This window comes from Malurus melanocephalus, unplaced genomic scaffold (assembly GCF_030028575.1).
Source record: "Malurus melanocephalus ecotype Western Australia unplaced genomic scaffold, MMel_1.1 scaffold_69, whole genome shotgun sequence".
Lineage (NCBI taxonomy): Eukaryota > Metazoa > Chordata > Aves > Passeriformes > Maluridae > Malurus > Malurus melanocephalus.
In genome coordinates, this window is record NW_026623301.1 from 1,377,240 (window position 1) to 1,390,322 (window position 13,083).

Below are 13,083 nucleotides of genomic sequence, written 5' to 3' on the forward strand. Positions count from 1 at the left end.
CTCGTTGCTAGGACTTTCTATTTTGGAACCAACAAAATTGGTTAAACAGCTAATCAAGCATCTAAAACTGTAAGTCATATGATAAAATTAGAAAAATTACATTTAAATGTAGCTTGATGAACAGTATTGCATGCACAAGTGTCCATGTGTGTATACAAACATATATAGGTAAAAACTAATATACAAACTAAAAATCTCAAAATTTGAATACTAGAGAAAATTTGATGTTTTATCACTTCTGCAACAAATGCACCAGATTCCATCATCCTCCAATTTATAGAAATATTTCTTCAATACTCCTGTAACTGCCTCAAAGTACTTATTAAAAATGTGTCTTCTTGTTTTYGTTTTTTTTCTTACTGTATGGAATAAAGTTCGTTTAAACTGATGTAACAATTTAAAGCTTATGAGAAAACACATACAGTTCCTCAATCATGATATGCAATATCATACCACTTCATATTTAGCTAGTTGGTCTAGTATTTCTTTTTCCAGCAAAATTTTATTATTTTCAATTAGAGAAACCATTGTATGCATACCTGGAGCATTTAGTGAAGGGCCCTGAGAAAGCAGCTGGTCGTTGCTTATAGTTAATGTGGCACCTGTAGTCTGACTGCTGATGGTTGGTGCTGTCAGCCTTAAGCCAGTATTCAGATCAGTGCCTCCAGAATTATGCTGAATAAGATCTTGGCCTGAACAGAAATAAGTCTTACTGTAACTGGAATCATTTCAACATTATTCTGCTACTATTCTTACAACTATAAAAAATAGATCATAAAATAATGAAAGTAGAAAATACAACCAAAACATAAAATTAATTTCTATACATGCAGATATTGATGCAGAGGTTTGACCAGTTTTTAATACAGATGTCATTATGCAAATCTAGATACTTACATGTACAGAAATACTTGATATTTAATAATACCTGATAATATAAATAATATTTAGGCAAATATGTATCTTACTTATCTACATTCAAAGCACCAACTTGATCAATCTATAAAAATTCAGCTGTTAATTGAGACTATAAAATAAAACAAGGAACCGATCTAACGTGTTCTCAAAGCAAATGTGTTTGGTTTTCAAAAGCAGATTTGGGGAGTATCTTTTAAAATTGATATAAAGAATATAAAAATAAAAAGAAAACATGGGAAAACTGTGGACTGTAAAAGTACCCTGATATGCTACTGTATAGAACTTCAGAAAATASATCTGGTATCATGAAAGATTTTCAGAAACACAAACCAGATATTGTAAGAGTGATTTCTTGAGGACTTCCTGATGATGTTGCTGTAGAAGARCCTGAGGCATGAGCTAGAACTTGACTCAAACTGGAATTATTTATTGTCAACATTATCTCATGCTGTCCGTTTGTTGATGACACCATACCCTGTGAAGTCATGACTTGAGTAATGTCTTGTCCTCCTAAATAAAAAAGTAAAACAAAAAAAAAATTCCATATCCTTTGGTGGAATTTTGGACATAACTTTTTTAACCAATTCATATACATTATTTTCTGAACTACATTAAATGATGCAGCCAAGGGAAGACAACAGAATTTGCAGCCTAAAATCTAAGTTTTTTTCACATCCAATTTATTCCTCTGCAGTTATGATTGTCAGAACTAAGATTTTGTATTTTTCTCAAGACTATGGAAGTTTTAAAGTATTTTCATTATATAGAATCACAGAATGGCATAGGTTGGAAGGGACCCTAAAGATCACATAGSTCCAACTCCCATGTCATGGGCAGGGACAACTTCCACTACACCAGGCTGCTCAAAGCCCCATTCAACCTGGCCTTGAACAYTTCAAAGGATGGGCATCCACAACTTCTATTGGCAACCTGTTCCAGTGCCTCACCACCTTCACAGTAAAGAACTCCWAATATCTAATCTAAACTTACTCTCTAATTCACCTTCTGAAAATAACTGTATTAAGAAAGGGTAACACAAAGCTGTAAAATTTGCTGAAGATGCTCAAGCAAGAACTGCAAGTTGATTATTTATTAAAATGAGGTGCTTGGTGGGGGTGGGGAGAGGCAGGGGGTGACATTTTCTCACTGTGGGGTAATACCCTAAATAAAACTAAGAAATTGAAAGCACAATCAAACTAYTGACATTGCTTACCATTAGCACTGGTTGTCAGCACAGACTCCTGCTCAGACAGGGACCCTATTGTCATGTTAGCAGATGATGTTACTGTGGGCTGCAAAGACAGGCCTGATATGGGCTGAATAACCACATTAGCTGGCACTGCATTTTCTGTTGMCTGGAGGGAGGGATTCTGTGGAGCCATGGTGGGATCCCCAGTCAGCTGCTGAGTAAGCAAATTACTCTGCTGTAATGTCTGCTGTAGGATACTTGGATCGATCTGAAAAACAGGTTTTCAATAATCAATCTGAAGTTATCAAAATGAGTCAAACGAATATTCTTCAGTCCAAAATACATATTTATTGCATATGGAGTAACTATAGTACTGAATACTCATACTTAACCATTTTAAACTTTAGTTTAATTTTAATGTGTCTGTATATAACCAGTCTCTAAGGTGACTATGTAACCAGCCTATTCAGATTCACCTTCCCCTCTTCCCTCAGCAAAATGTTTGAGAAATCATGATCAGTTACGTATCAGCATGCTAGGCACAGGTAAACACACTGCTGGTATTCTGTACTGTCTTATTAGTGTATCTAATGCWTATCATTGTCTTCAAGCCTTTGAAAGTGAAAATGCATGGAGCAGAGAGAAGGCTGATACCAGAATTATTTCTTTTATTTTTACCTCCTAGGGATCATTAAGGTCTCATTTCCCAAGCCAGCAGCTGTTCTCTATACTTAAAGATAAGGCATTTTACTCTTCAGAGAAATTTAGCAGTTGAGATAAACAAAATTAAAATGTCTTCATACTAAAAACTTATTGAGCAGAGCAACTCATCCAACTCTGCAGATATCCCTTCCCGAACCTTGGGGTTGTATCTGGTGACCTGCAGAGGTCTCCTACACCAACAATAATTCTGTGCAACTGATCAAACACAACCAAGTTCAAGAAAAACATTGTTTCACATATCTCCAATACAAACTCTTAAATGCAATCATCTCACCTTTTTCTCTCATTCCCTTTACAAGCTCAGTGGGAATTTAAATTSTGAATCCAACTACTAAAAGCTTGCAAAGTAACACAGTGTCTTATGTTTAGAAAAGAACATTCTGTGCAACAATTTGGGTTTGTTTCAGGGAGTGAGGGTGACGCATGTCTTCTGGGGGCTGGGTGGGAACTTGAAGTACTTTTGAAGTGTAAAGACAAAATTATTTGAAAGAAAAAAATACATATTTAAAAGCGTCTTGTCAAAATCCCAGAGGTAAAAAAAAAAAAAAAAACACCTGAAAAAAAAGACTAAAGAAACCAAAGCAGAAAAATATCCCATTGTGCAGCGATTATTTAGGTATTCTAACATTGTACAACCAATACAGTATGTTACTGCCACATCCTTACTCAACTCAAGGAAACTGTTTCAGAATTATTTAGGSTCCTTAAACTTTCCTCAACCCTCAAAGTGACTCTGTGCAATTAAAAGCAAGGAACTGAGAACAACTTACCTGCAATGTTATGTTGTTAATACCAGTGGTATCTATTCCAGAAATCTGAACATTTTGTCCAACCAGATTAGCAGCAAGTTGTAACTGTATTCCTTCAAGAGTGGCCAAGCTACCATCTGTCAAGGACACAGTTAAGTCACCTCCAGCTACCAAAGAAAACAGTTATATTGTAACGTTTTTATTTACCATTACTGACTACCTCTTTCAGCATGCTTATCGATATRAATTAAATCAATATAAAAGCTACATACACACACATTTATTTAAGACAAAAAAAAATAATTTGAAGTAGACGTCTGCCTGTTTTAAAGCTTCATAAATTCTATGTGATTTAAGGATTTCTATTTATGCACTAGCTAGCAGCTTATAAAACAAGAATACCTCCAGAGTAGCACTAGAAATCTGGAGAAATTTGGTTTAGATTTCCTTGGAGTGTGTGCTGCACCTAAGTCTGAACATACACATGAAAATTACTGCCACATTTTGCACAGCACAGACATGGTTTAGTATCAAAGTGTCAAAGTTCATCCTCCATACTTACATGGATGAAAATAAAGGTACATTAGCAACTGAAATCCGAAAGTTTTTAAAACTTGAAAAGGTACTAATCTCAAAAGTTTCTCTACAAAAGGTCTTGAGAATTTAAGAAAAAGGTCATCTTATGCTTGACATATTCTCTTCTCCAAACACCTTGAGTATGATCAACCCATTTCCTTTGGTTGATGCTTCAAAAACACGTATCCTTTCCTCTTCAGAGTTATTTAGTATAATTAATTAGGTTTATAATGCACCCAAAATATACCTGCACTGGGTGAAACTCACACTATTAATCTCAATTTAGGAAGGCCTCTTTGTAGGACATCTGAATATGCTCAATAATCCTTATTATGTTCAAAAATCCAAGCAAACATTAATTTTATCACAAACTTATCACTAACTGTGCCTGTCAAATAACATCAGTATCTTCTGAATACCAACAATTTGTTCATTTTGGACAACAGTTTAGGTCAAACCAGATAAGCTGGAGTGGCTAYAGTTAAATATGAGACTGATGCAATACTCTGAAATTTGTGGGCATACCTGCAAAATCATAGACATATACTGAAATAAAAATGCCAAAGAACAGAAAATCGAAGCCTCACTTTCAGAAATGGCAGACAGTCCAAGACCCACAATTTAAGCTGTACATTTAAAAGTACCAAGACCCATCTCCAGACACCCAAACAYTATTGTGCTCTTAAAATCATCCTTCTCCCAAGTTTACCTGAGCATTTACACARACACTGTGTCAKTGAGCATTTACACAAAAAATACCTGAAAAAAAATTAGGAATTAGCAAGGATCATTCTCAAAAGGTCACTTTCTTGCAATATGAACCATATTGGGTGTTCTGTGCCAGTTAGCCTCAGAGGCAAAGAAGGGCCTGCAGCACATCTGATGTGCTAATGCAGCTGCAGTCACTGCCACTTGGTGAGACTTCATACCCTAGAGACTTAATTATCTAACATACATGCCTACACTACTAGTTTCTTGTATTGCTAAAGAACTTTCTTCTTTGGTTTTGGAGTTGGRGATTTTTTGGTTGGTTTCCTTTTGGTGTGTGTGGATTTTTTTTTCTTTTTCTTCAGGATAAATAACTGCACATGTACAGCAGAGGATGTGCACTTAAAACACTCTTCATTATTCACATGTAACTACTGAAGACAGAGTAACTGCTTTGCTTCTCTTCTTTTTTAAAAAAAGACAACAAAGAATTACCAAAAAGAATACAAGCACTCCAGYCTCTTGTTATCTGCATTTCCTTCCTCTCTGCAGTGCAACACCACAGCAGAACTGAAGAGACTTTTTTAGGTGAACTGTGTACATTTTACCCTTCATTCTTAAAAAACCGCATTTCTATACATGTGACCACTGGGCATTGAACCACGAATTCAGTACAACTCTTACCTGTTTGTTTGGCAAAACTTTCTGAACTCTAATAGAAAGCAAATTTCAGAACTTGATCTCCATACCACCACCACCATCACCATGCCATCCATTTTTACCTGACACYGAAGCAGGCAGGATAGCCTGGCCCACAAGTCCTTGTTGAAGTAAATTTTGATCAAACTGACTCGTCAAAACAGAGTTATTCATGAYGAAAACATTAGGGTCTGTTGAGGTTGAATTGAGAAGACTGACTGGTTGTAGTCCCTCAGTTGAAGTCCGGGCAACAGGCTTTTTAACTTTCTTTGTATCTGGTTTATAATGACACTGTATGTGGGTTTTTCTGCGTCCCGAAGTACGAAACCGCAAATCACAGTGTGGGCATTTGAAGGGCTTTGCTCCTGTATGCAGACGCATGTGGACTTTTAGACTCCCTTTTGTAGAAAAAGAATTACTGCACACATGACAACAGAAGAGCTTCTGGCCTAGAAAAGTTTTAAAACCAGAAAAATAAGTGATTAAACCTCTAATAAAAAGATTGACAGGACTAAATCACCAATTTAACAAAACCCAGAACAGATTCTAAACKAATTTGAACAGAATAAATTTGAAATAATTGGACTTTTATCATCTGGCCACTTTTAAAATTAATTAAGGTTCTCAGTATAGTGAATATTAACTTTTTCCTTTTACTAAAACTCAATATGCTTTTAGAGCTTTCATACAGAATCTTATTAGGTCACCTTCATGCCTMTGYCATTCTCCTCATTTCATCTTCCTGRCAAATCCAGTTTCAACTACAAYTGCTCATACACAGCTCAACTACACAGCTCATAAACTGGAGAATTAAAAGTTTCATCTCAACCTCTTCAGCATTTGGTTCCGACTTACTTAGCCACTCATTTAGTTTTTAATTTTAGCAGCTTTATTCTTCTGTTTCAACACTGCCTCAATTAACTAGTATTAATTGATTACAAGTAGTAAACTATTAAAATTGAAATAATATTCTAAAACAAATTATAAACCCCTCAAAGTAATCTAGAAGTACAGAAATCTACTCTATACATTTACAGTCCTCTTTGTCTCTCCTAACAGAGAGGACTTGTCAGAGGGCCTAACAGCTGAAAAACACCCTTGGTCTCAAATGGAATTTTAAATATGCTACAAGTAACAGCAAACCATAGAGTTTATTCTCTAACCATATATACTGCTGTGGAATTTACAAAAAGCATAATGTAAATATCTGGCAGAACACATGCCACTGCAGCTGAAAACCCACTATAACTCTTGAAATTCCCAGGCTTCCCAGCAGCACAATATTGCTTCCTAGCTAAACAGAGGAAAGAAWCCAACACAATGAGCTAGAAGGTGTAGGTTTTGCCCAGAGATTTAATCTCTTTTGCCCAGAGATTAAAACATCATTCCAGAAAGTAATCCAGGCTCAAATGCAGAAAYTGCACATTAGTTAACCTTCATGTTCATTCAGCCACAACCTGGCCCAATTAGAAAAGAAAATGGGAAAAAAAAAAAAAACCCACAGGATAAAATTAATTACAATAGGGAAAAGGTGATGTGGCTTTTGTTGCAAAAATTGCACCTCACAAATCTGAGTGTTCCTTGAAGAAGACCAGATTTCCACTGACAAGAGTGTATCTGGATTTTTGGAATTTTACATGGGTTTTGTATGAAAAGACCTTAATAAAAATGCTGCCACAGAATAAAAGGAAAGAGTTTTTTCATGAACTGAAGAAAAAGCGTTCTAAGACTGAACACAAAAGGCTTATATCACACTTTTCACACTGCGAGTCACCAGAGGAGTTCTTAAGCACCTGAGTGAGGACTCAAATAGTCAAAATATATGYAATGTGTAAAAGAGAATGAATTGCAAGTTGGGAAAATCTTTTAAGAATGATAAAATAATAATTTACAAAGCTCCATTATATATTATCAAAAAGTCTATACAACCATAAAGAGTTTAAAAAAATTAAGAAGATGAAACAATTTCTTATTATTTCTCAATCAAAAAATTGTAGGCTTAGGAATAAAATCATCAAGATGAAAACTGAAAATCAAATTAGAATCCAGGAACTTACTACTACTGGAAGTATTTCTGCGTTCAGAAAACAACTGGGTAAAACGAATGTAAAATATTTAATTAAAGGTAGCGAGCAAAGACATGCAATCTCTTACTCAGAGCCCCACAGTTTGCAAACTGCTTGACCTTGGAGGTACATGACCAAATCCCTGCTTTGTTCCTTTCATTATCCTTACTATCTGCTACTGTCTGAGACAAGATACTGATCTATGCAACTATTTTATATAACACGAGTAGTATTTCTTACTAAACAACAGCAGAAAGTACAAATACACTAAAATGAAGAGGGAGATTCCTTGAGCAAAAAAATTATGCATTACATCATTTAAAACTTTTGAAAAGAGATAATAATAAAGCTTAATGAAACTGTAGCTAGTTACAGAAATTAATTAGTTCAGGACTGGGTTTATTACAGAAGTTCAATGGTAAGAAGACAACAAGTATGAAAGACTTAAAAGATTTTTTTTAATTAACACAAAATTGGGGCTGAAAAATACTAGAATTTAAATCAGACCTTTCTCAGGAATACAAAAGAACTACTGTAAAAATTTTAAAATTACAGACATTAGGTTTACATTCACCTTGCAAGATTCAAACAATTGAATGCTAAAAATTTTTGTTCTCTTACTTTTTATAAGCAGTTTACTTAGTGGCACAAACATTAATGTTTATAGCTCTTTTTTTCTCTAACTTAATTTTATAAGATTACCCCAACTCCACCTYCTTGGTCAGGAAAATCATTTATCATTGAAATGCTACAGATGATTTGACATGAACATATTCTGGATACTCACATACACAGTTTGTGCATGAGCTAAGGCTATGCTTTATAAGCTTACTAATAGAGAAGGCTGTAATAACATAGTTTATTGAAAATGTTCTAATGTGATTCACTTGATGATGCCGCAAATACCAAATTTACCTAGCACTGCCACCCATAGTTCACATAGCATTTTTTGCAAAATCTGATCAACAAAGCAACCAGTTTCTAAACAAAGACATGCAAAACCTTACTGACCTGTATGTGTTTTAACGTGACAATCCAGAGTGGATTTTACAGTGAAACTCTTTCCACATTCATCGCATTTATACGGCTTTTCTCCAGTATGGATACGAACATGCCTAATAATTCCAGGATACATGTATATGTGAATTTCTTCTTTTACGTCAATTTGTACAAATATTTATTTTCTATCTTACTAATTCTAGAATTAATAAAATACTTATACTAGCATTATACTACGCAGAACAAGAAGATTTAAGTATCTACATTTTTTCAAGATTTTTACAGGTTTCATATSCAAGTCTTAGAGCAAGAAAAAACAGATTCTGAAACTTCATAATAATAATTTTAATACTGCAGGAAAATGAATATGAAAAGACTGGATTAGTCATATTCAGAATATGTAACGTTGTGACACATTTTTAAACTACTTTGAAAAGGAAAAATTTATGTAAATATTAGTCAARCTTCAAATTGGGCATAAAGAATTATAGGAAACTGCTATTGCTGAAGTTTCTGGTGAACCAAATTAAAACCACATGAAACCTKTCCATTCCTCACCTGACTAAATCACTGGGTTTTTTAAAGCTTTTGGGACAATAACTGCAACAGTTGGCATATTTGGGCTCTGCTTCCAGTTCTGCTTGCTTGTCTTTGATCTCACTAATTCTGTCCTTCTCTGCAGCTGACTGGACAAGAACTTTTTCTGAAACAGTGGCACTTTCTTGAGGCCTAATCTTTGCCAGTTCTGCTGTTTCTTCTTCCGTAAAAGTTATGACACCAGGACGAGCTTTTCTGGAAGTTCGTTCAGAGCTTTCATCATCTTCTTCAACACATGCAACTATCAAGTTAAAATAAAAAAAAAAAAAACAAACAAAAAAATCAAACCAAAACAAACACCACATGTCTCTTTAGTTTAATCTGTCAGCTGAAATTACAAAAAATACAAGGTTTTATTATTAAACACATGGCCACTACATTATGCACTTGGACTTTAATCATTTTCAGAGGTCTAACTACTCATGTCTGTACTTCCATTTTAAAAAAGCTGGATTTATGATTCTTATTTTTATAATAAATAACACAGGTTAAGTAATATAGGACAAAACATCTTCTACTTTAGTGACATACTACAGTAGCTATGTCACATAAAATGCCTTTAATGCGCTGGATAGATACTGGGAAACTAAYTTCTTTTAACAATTTTGATAACACAGCAATTTCAGCAGCTCTGAACATCAGACATTGTCCAYGCTGGAAGGCTATTTTCTACCATTACTGTTATAGCATTCACGTAATCCACCAAAACATCTGTATTTCTTATGTAGTAAGGACTGTAAAAGTAAAAATGAAATAATTTACCTCCCCCTCCTGTATCTGTAGCTGCTGCTACAGCTGAGGAGACTGCCTGATGTTTTTTCATATGTTTTTTGCAGTGAACAGTTGTTCGAAAGCTTTCATCACAGAATGGGCACTTGTAAGGCTTCATGCTCATGTGAGTTGCCATGTGCCTGGTAAGGCTGCCATTAGTTGTGAAGGARGTATTGCAAATGCTACAGCTGAATGCTTTAACTCCTTAAAGTAACARAAACAAATCAGTAGCATGCTATTTGTTTAAGTTTACTCACACAGGACATTTACAAAACTCAAACATGGGTTAAGCTAATATAGAGCTGGTATACTCTGTTACCTGTATGAGTCTTCTCATGTGACTTAAGAACTCCCGAGGAAACAAAACCACGGCCACAGAGTTGGCATTTATAAGGTTTCTCACCAGTATGTGATCGTACATGTTGTTTCAAATGGCTGGATTTCTTAAAACCCTTGTTGCAATATTCACATCTATTAGAAGAAAATTGTTTTCATTATTTTGATGTAATTATTAGCCATAAAATATTCAGGAAATGCTGTTACAAAACCTACAAGTGCAACACACCTATATGAACGTCTACTTTGATCTTCATTATCCTCAAGAAAATGAGGYCGCTGAGTGTGCAATTCAAGTTCTTCTTGTGGTGACTGATCTTGTATCAAGCGAGTGGTCTAAAAATCAAAGCCTCACATAAATTTCAATAACACAATACTTAAATATAGTCAGACAAACAGGCAAGAAAAGAATTACAGCATTTACAGTCAACATAAGCAATTAAACTTATGCTTTCATACATTTTAACAGGAAATTARGAGTGCAGTATGATACCTCACTCTTTCATAGTGAGAAGGAAAGCATCAAAAATTTCAGCTACTGAACTGGAATAAATCGACAACATGATGAACTTACACTTCTCTGAATCTCCACAAAAATGTATCTAAGTTGTCTAGATTTTCTATCATTTGAGGAGTTAAATTTAAAAGTAGAGGAGCCAAACACTGACTAAGTGGCAAAATATAGCATTGCTGACAGACTTCACTACTTTCTGAACATCCCTTTAAGTAAAAGCCACAGAAAAATCCTTGAGAACAAGAGTATGTTTGAAAATCTGAAGMCAAGGAAATTCCAAAACCAAAATTGAAATGACTCAAACTCTTCCAGATCCTAAAACTGACATTAGTTCTCTAACAACACTTGCAYTTTGCAAACAGGCTTGAAGGGACAGTAACTCATAGAGGTCATCATGGTAAATACATTACAACAGATGGTTTTCATGCTAGGTACTTCTAACCATCATAAAAAGTTACATTTGAATTGGTTTCATAGTATTTGAGCTCTTACAAATTATGAAACTGAAAACCACACAAGACCATCATATACTGTCATATGCAAGCTCCATGAATGACCACTACAGATTTGTAATGCATTTTAAAATTTTATATATATMTATAKAAATTAAAGAATTAGGRGAATATAGTGCAATAATGTAAAATTATTTTGTAACATCTCCTGTCCTTAATTTTCAAYTCCCAATCCAACATTATATTGGATTTTTTAAGTCTAAATCATMAAAAAATACCATCCCGTTTTAGAAACTGTAGTCAAGTCACTTACCCTCTGCTCATCTTTCTACTTCCCAGTATAAAACATAAACAATCTAGAGAAGAAATCCTGAAACTTTTATTACTTCTCATTTTACCTAATCAAGAATGAAACGGTGCAAGAAACTCATGATTGAACATGTAACTATTAATCCTACCTTCGAGTAGTACTTACTACATTAATAGTGTCGGTACTGGGAACCTGAAGAAGGGCTGGTGGATGGTAACTCGTKGAAAGAGCCTGAGATTCAAGTGTGCTTGAATCCTGAAGTTGCTGTACAGCTGGAAATTGAGTCTGCTGACTGTAGCTGTCATTCACTGTAAAACCTGCCAGAAATTAAAGAGTCATAAAYCTGTAAAATACACTGAACTGGGCTTTGAGTAACACCACACTTTTCTGAAGACTACCTTCAAAAGAGAATAAGTGGCATTACCATATAGTAATAGTTGTACTCCTCACTGTTGAGCGTCAAAACACACGTGTTTCTGGCATCTATGTAATAGGCATAATAGGGTTACTTACCATTAGCTGGAATTCTATTGGAAAATCTCCTCCACAGAAAAACACTTTTTGAAGTTTCTTCAGGGTGCCACAATTACCTTAGAGCCATTGAAATTTTGAATTTCTTGTATGTAAGCATGCATGTGTCAAACAGGTTGACCCATCTCCCTTTATCCACGTTGGTACCACGCTCCCTTAACTACACTGGAAGCCGATCACAAGGATGCAAAGCTCAGTGGGGAGGATGGCGGGTGAGTGGAGGAGATGACCCAATAGGAGAACTCCAGTTTCTGACAAAGTAACCCCATTTTCTCCTACTTTGGATCTCCTCCACATATTCCCACTCTTTAGGTAATAGTAAAGTAGAGCCTCTCAAAGGCAAACTGCAAAGTGAAAAATAAACACATTTTTATTCACGTTTCCAGTATAAAACCCTGAAATTTTTATTTGGTTTTGTTATCCTGAAATAGCAAATCTTAATCATCTCTTTTTCAAAATGAATGAATGAAATGRTAACACCAATGATTCAGAGCCAGGGAAATACAGCTCAGATTGCTGTTAAAGATGTTATTTTATCAACCCTTTTAAGTCTTAATACTTCTAGTATTAAAAAAATGACCCACAGTGCCACGTGGAAAAAAATGAAACCACAGGTATCAACAGGGCAACAATTTTAGTACTTCTCTGCAGTTTGCCTTTAGTGGACAAAARGGGTGAAGATTATGAAAACAGGGTAGAAACAAACCCACATCAGATGATCACAGCATCAAAGGCCAAAAAGCAATGCCTAAAGTATGTTTTGAATAACAGTAAAAYAGAAACCTGGATGTGTTAAATTTAAGCAGAAATTTTCCCAAAAGACACTTTTCACAGCAGAAGAACATTGTAATCAGTTGRGGAAAAAACCCTACTTGTATGCTATTGCTTTCACCATGGAATGAAAACTCACAAATGTAAACAAATCCTGAAAGCATTATTAATCAG

The 13,083-nt window shown here is 34.9% G+C and overlaps 1 protein-coding gene across 5 annotated transcripts in view; it reads right to left on the bottom strand.

The window, feature by feature from the left end:
- ZNF236 (zinc finger protein 236) overlaps window positions 1–13,083 on the bottom strand; it is a 70,761-nt gene that overhangs the window by 13,896 nt on the left and 43,782 nt on the right. For 3 of the 5 annotated variants that reach the window (XM_057366631.1, XM_057366628.1, XM_057366633.1), the window contains exons 17-27: window positions 11,773–11,924; window positions 10,561–10,667; window positions 10,315–10,466; window positions 9,987–10,199; window positions 9,186–9,465; window positions 8,640–8,743; window positions 5,646–6,011; window positions 3,601–3,746; window positions 2,132–2,375; window positions 1,249–1,428; window positions 540–692 (exon numbers count right to left, since the gene is read on the bottom strand). In XM_057366631.1, coding sequence (XP_057222614.1) covers window positions 540–692; window positions 1,249–1,428; window positions 2,132–2,375; window positions 3,601–3,746; window positions 5,646–6,011; window positions 8,640–8,743; window positions 9,186–9,465; window positions 9,987–10,199; window positions 10,315–10,466; window positions 10,561–10,667; window positions 11,773–11,924 — 2,097 coding nt within the window. The remainder of the gene's footprint in view (window positions 1–539; window positions 693–1,248; window positions 1,429–2,131; window positions 2,376–3,600; window positions 3,747–5,645; window positions 6,012–8,639; window positions 8,744–9,185; window positions 9,466–9,986; window positions 10,200–10,314; window positions 10,467–10,560; window positions 10,668–11,772; window positions 11,925–13,083) is intronic. The other 2 variants (XM_057366630.1, XM_057366632.1) reach the window with 2 other exon arrangements.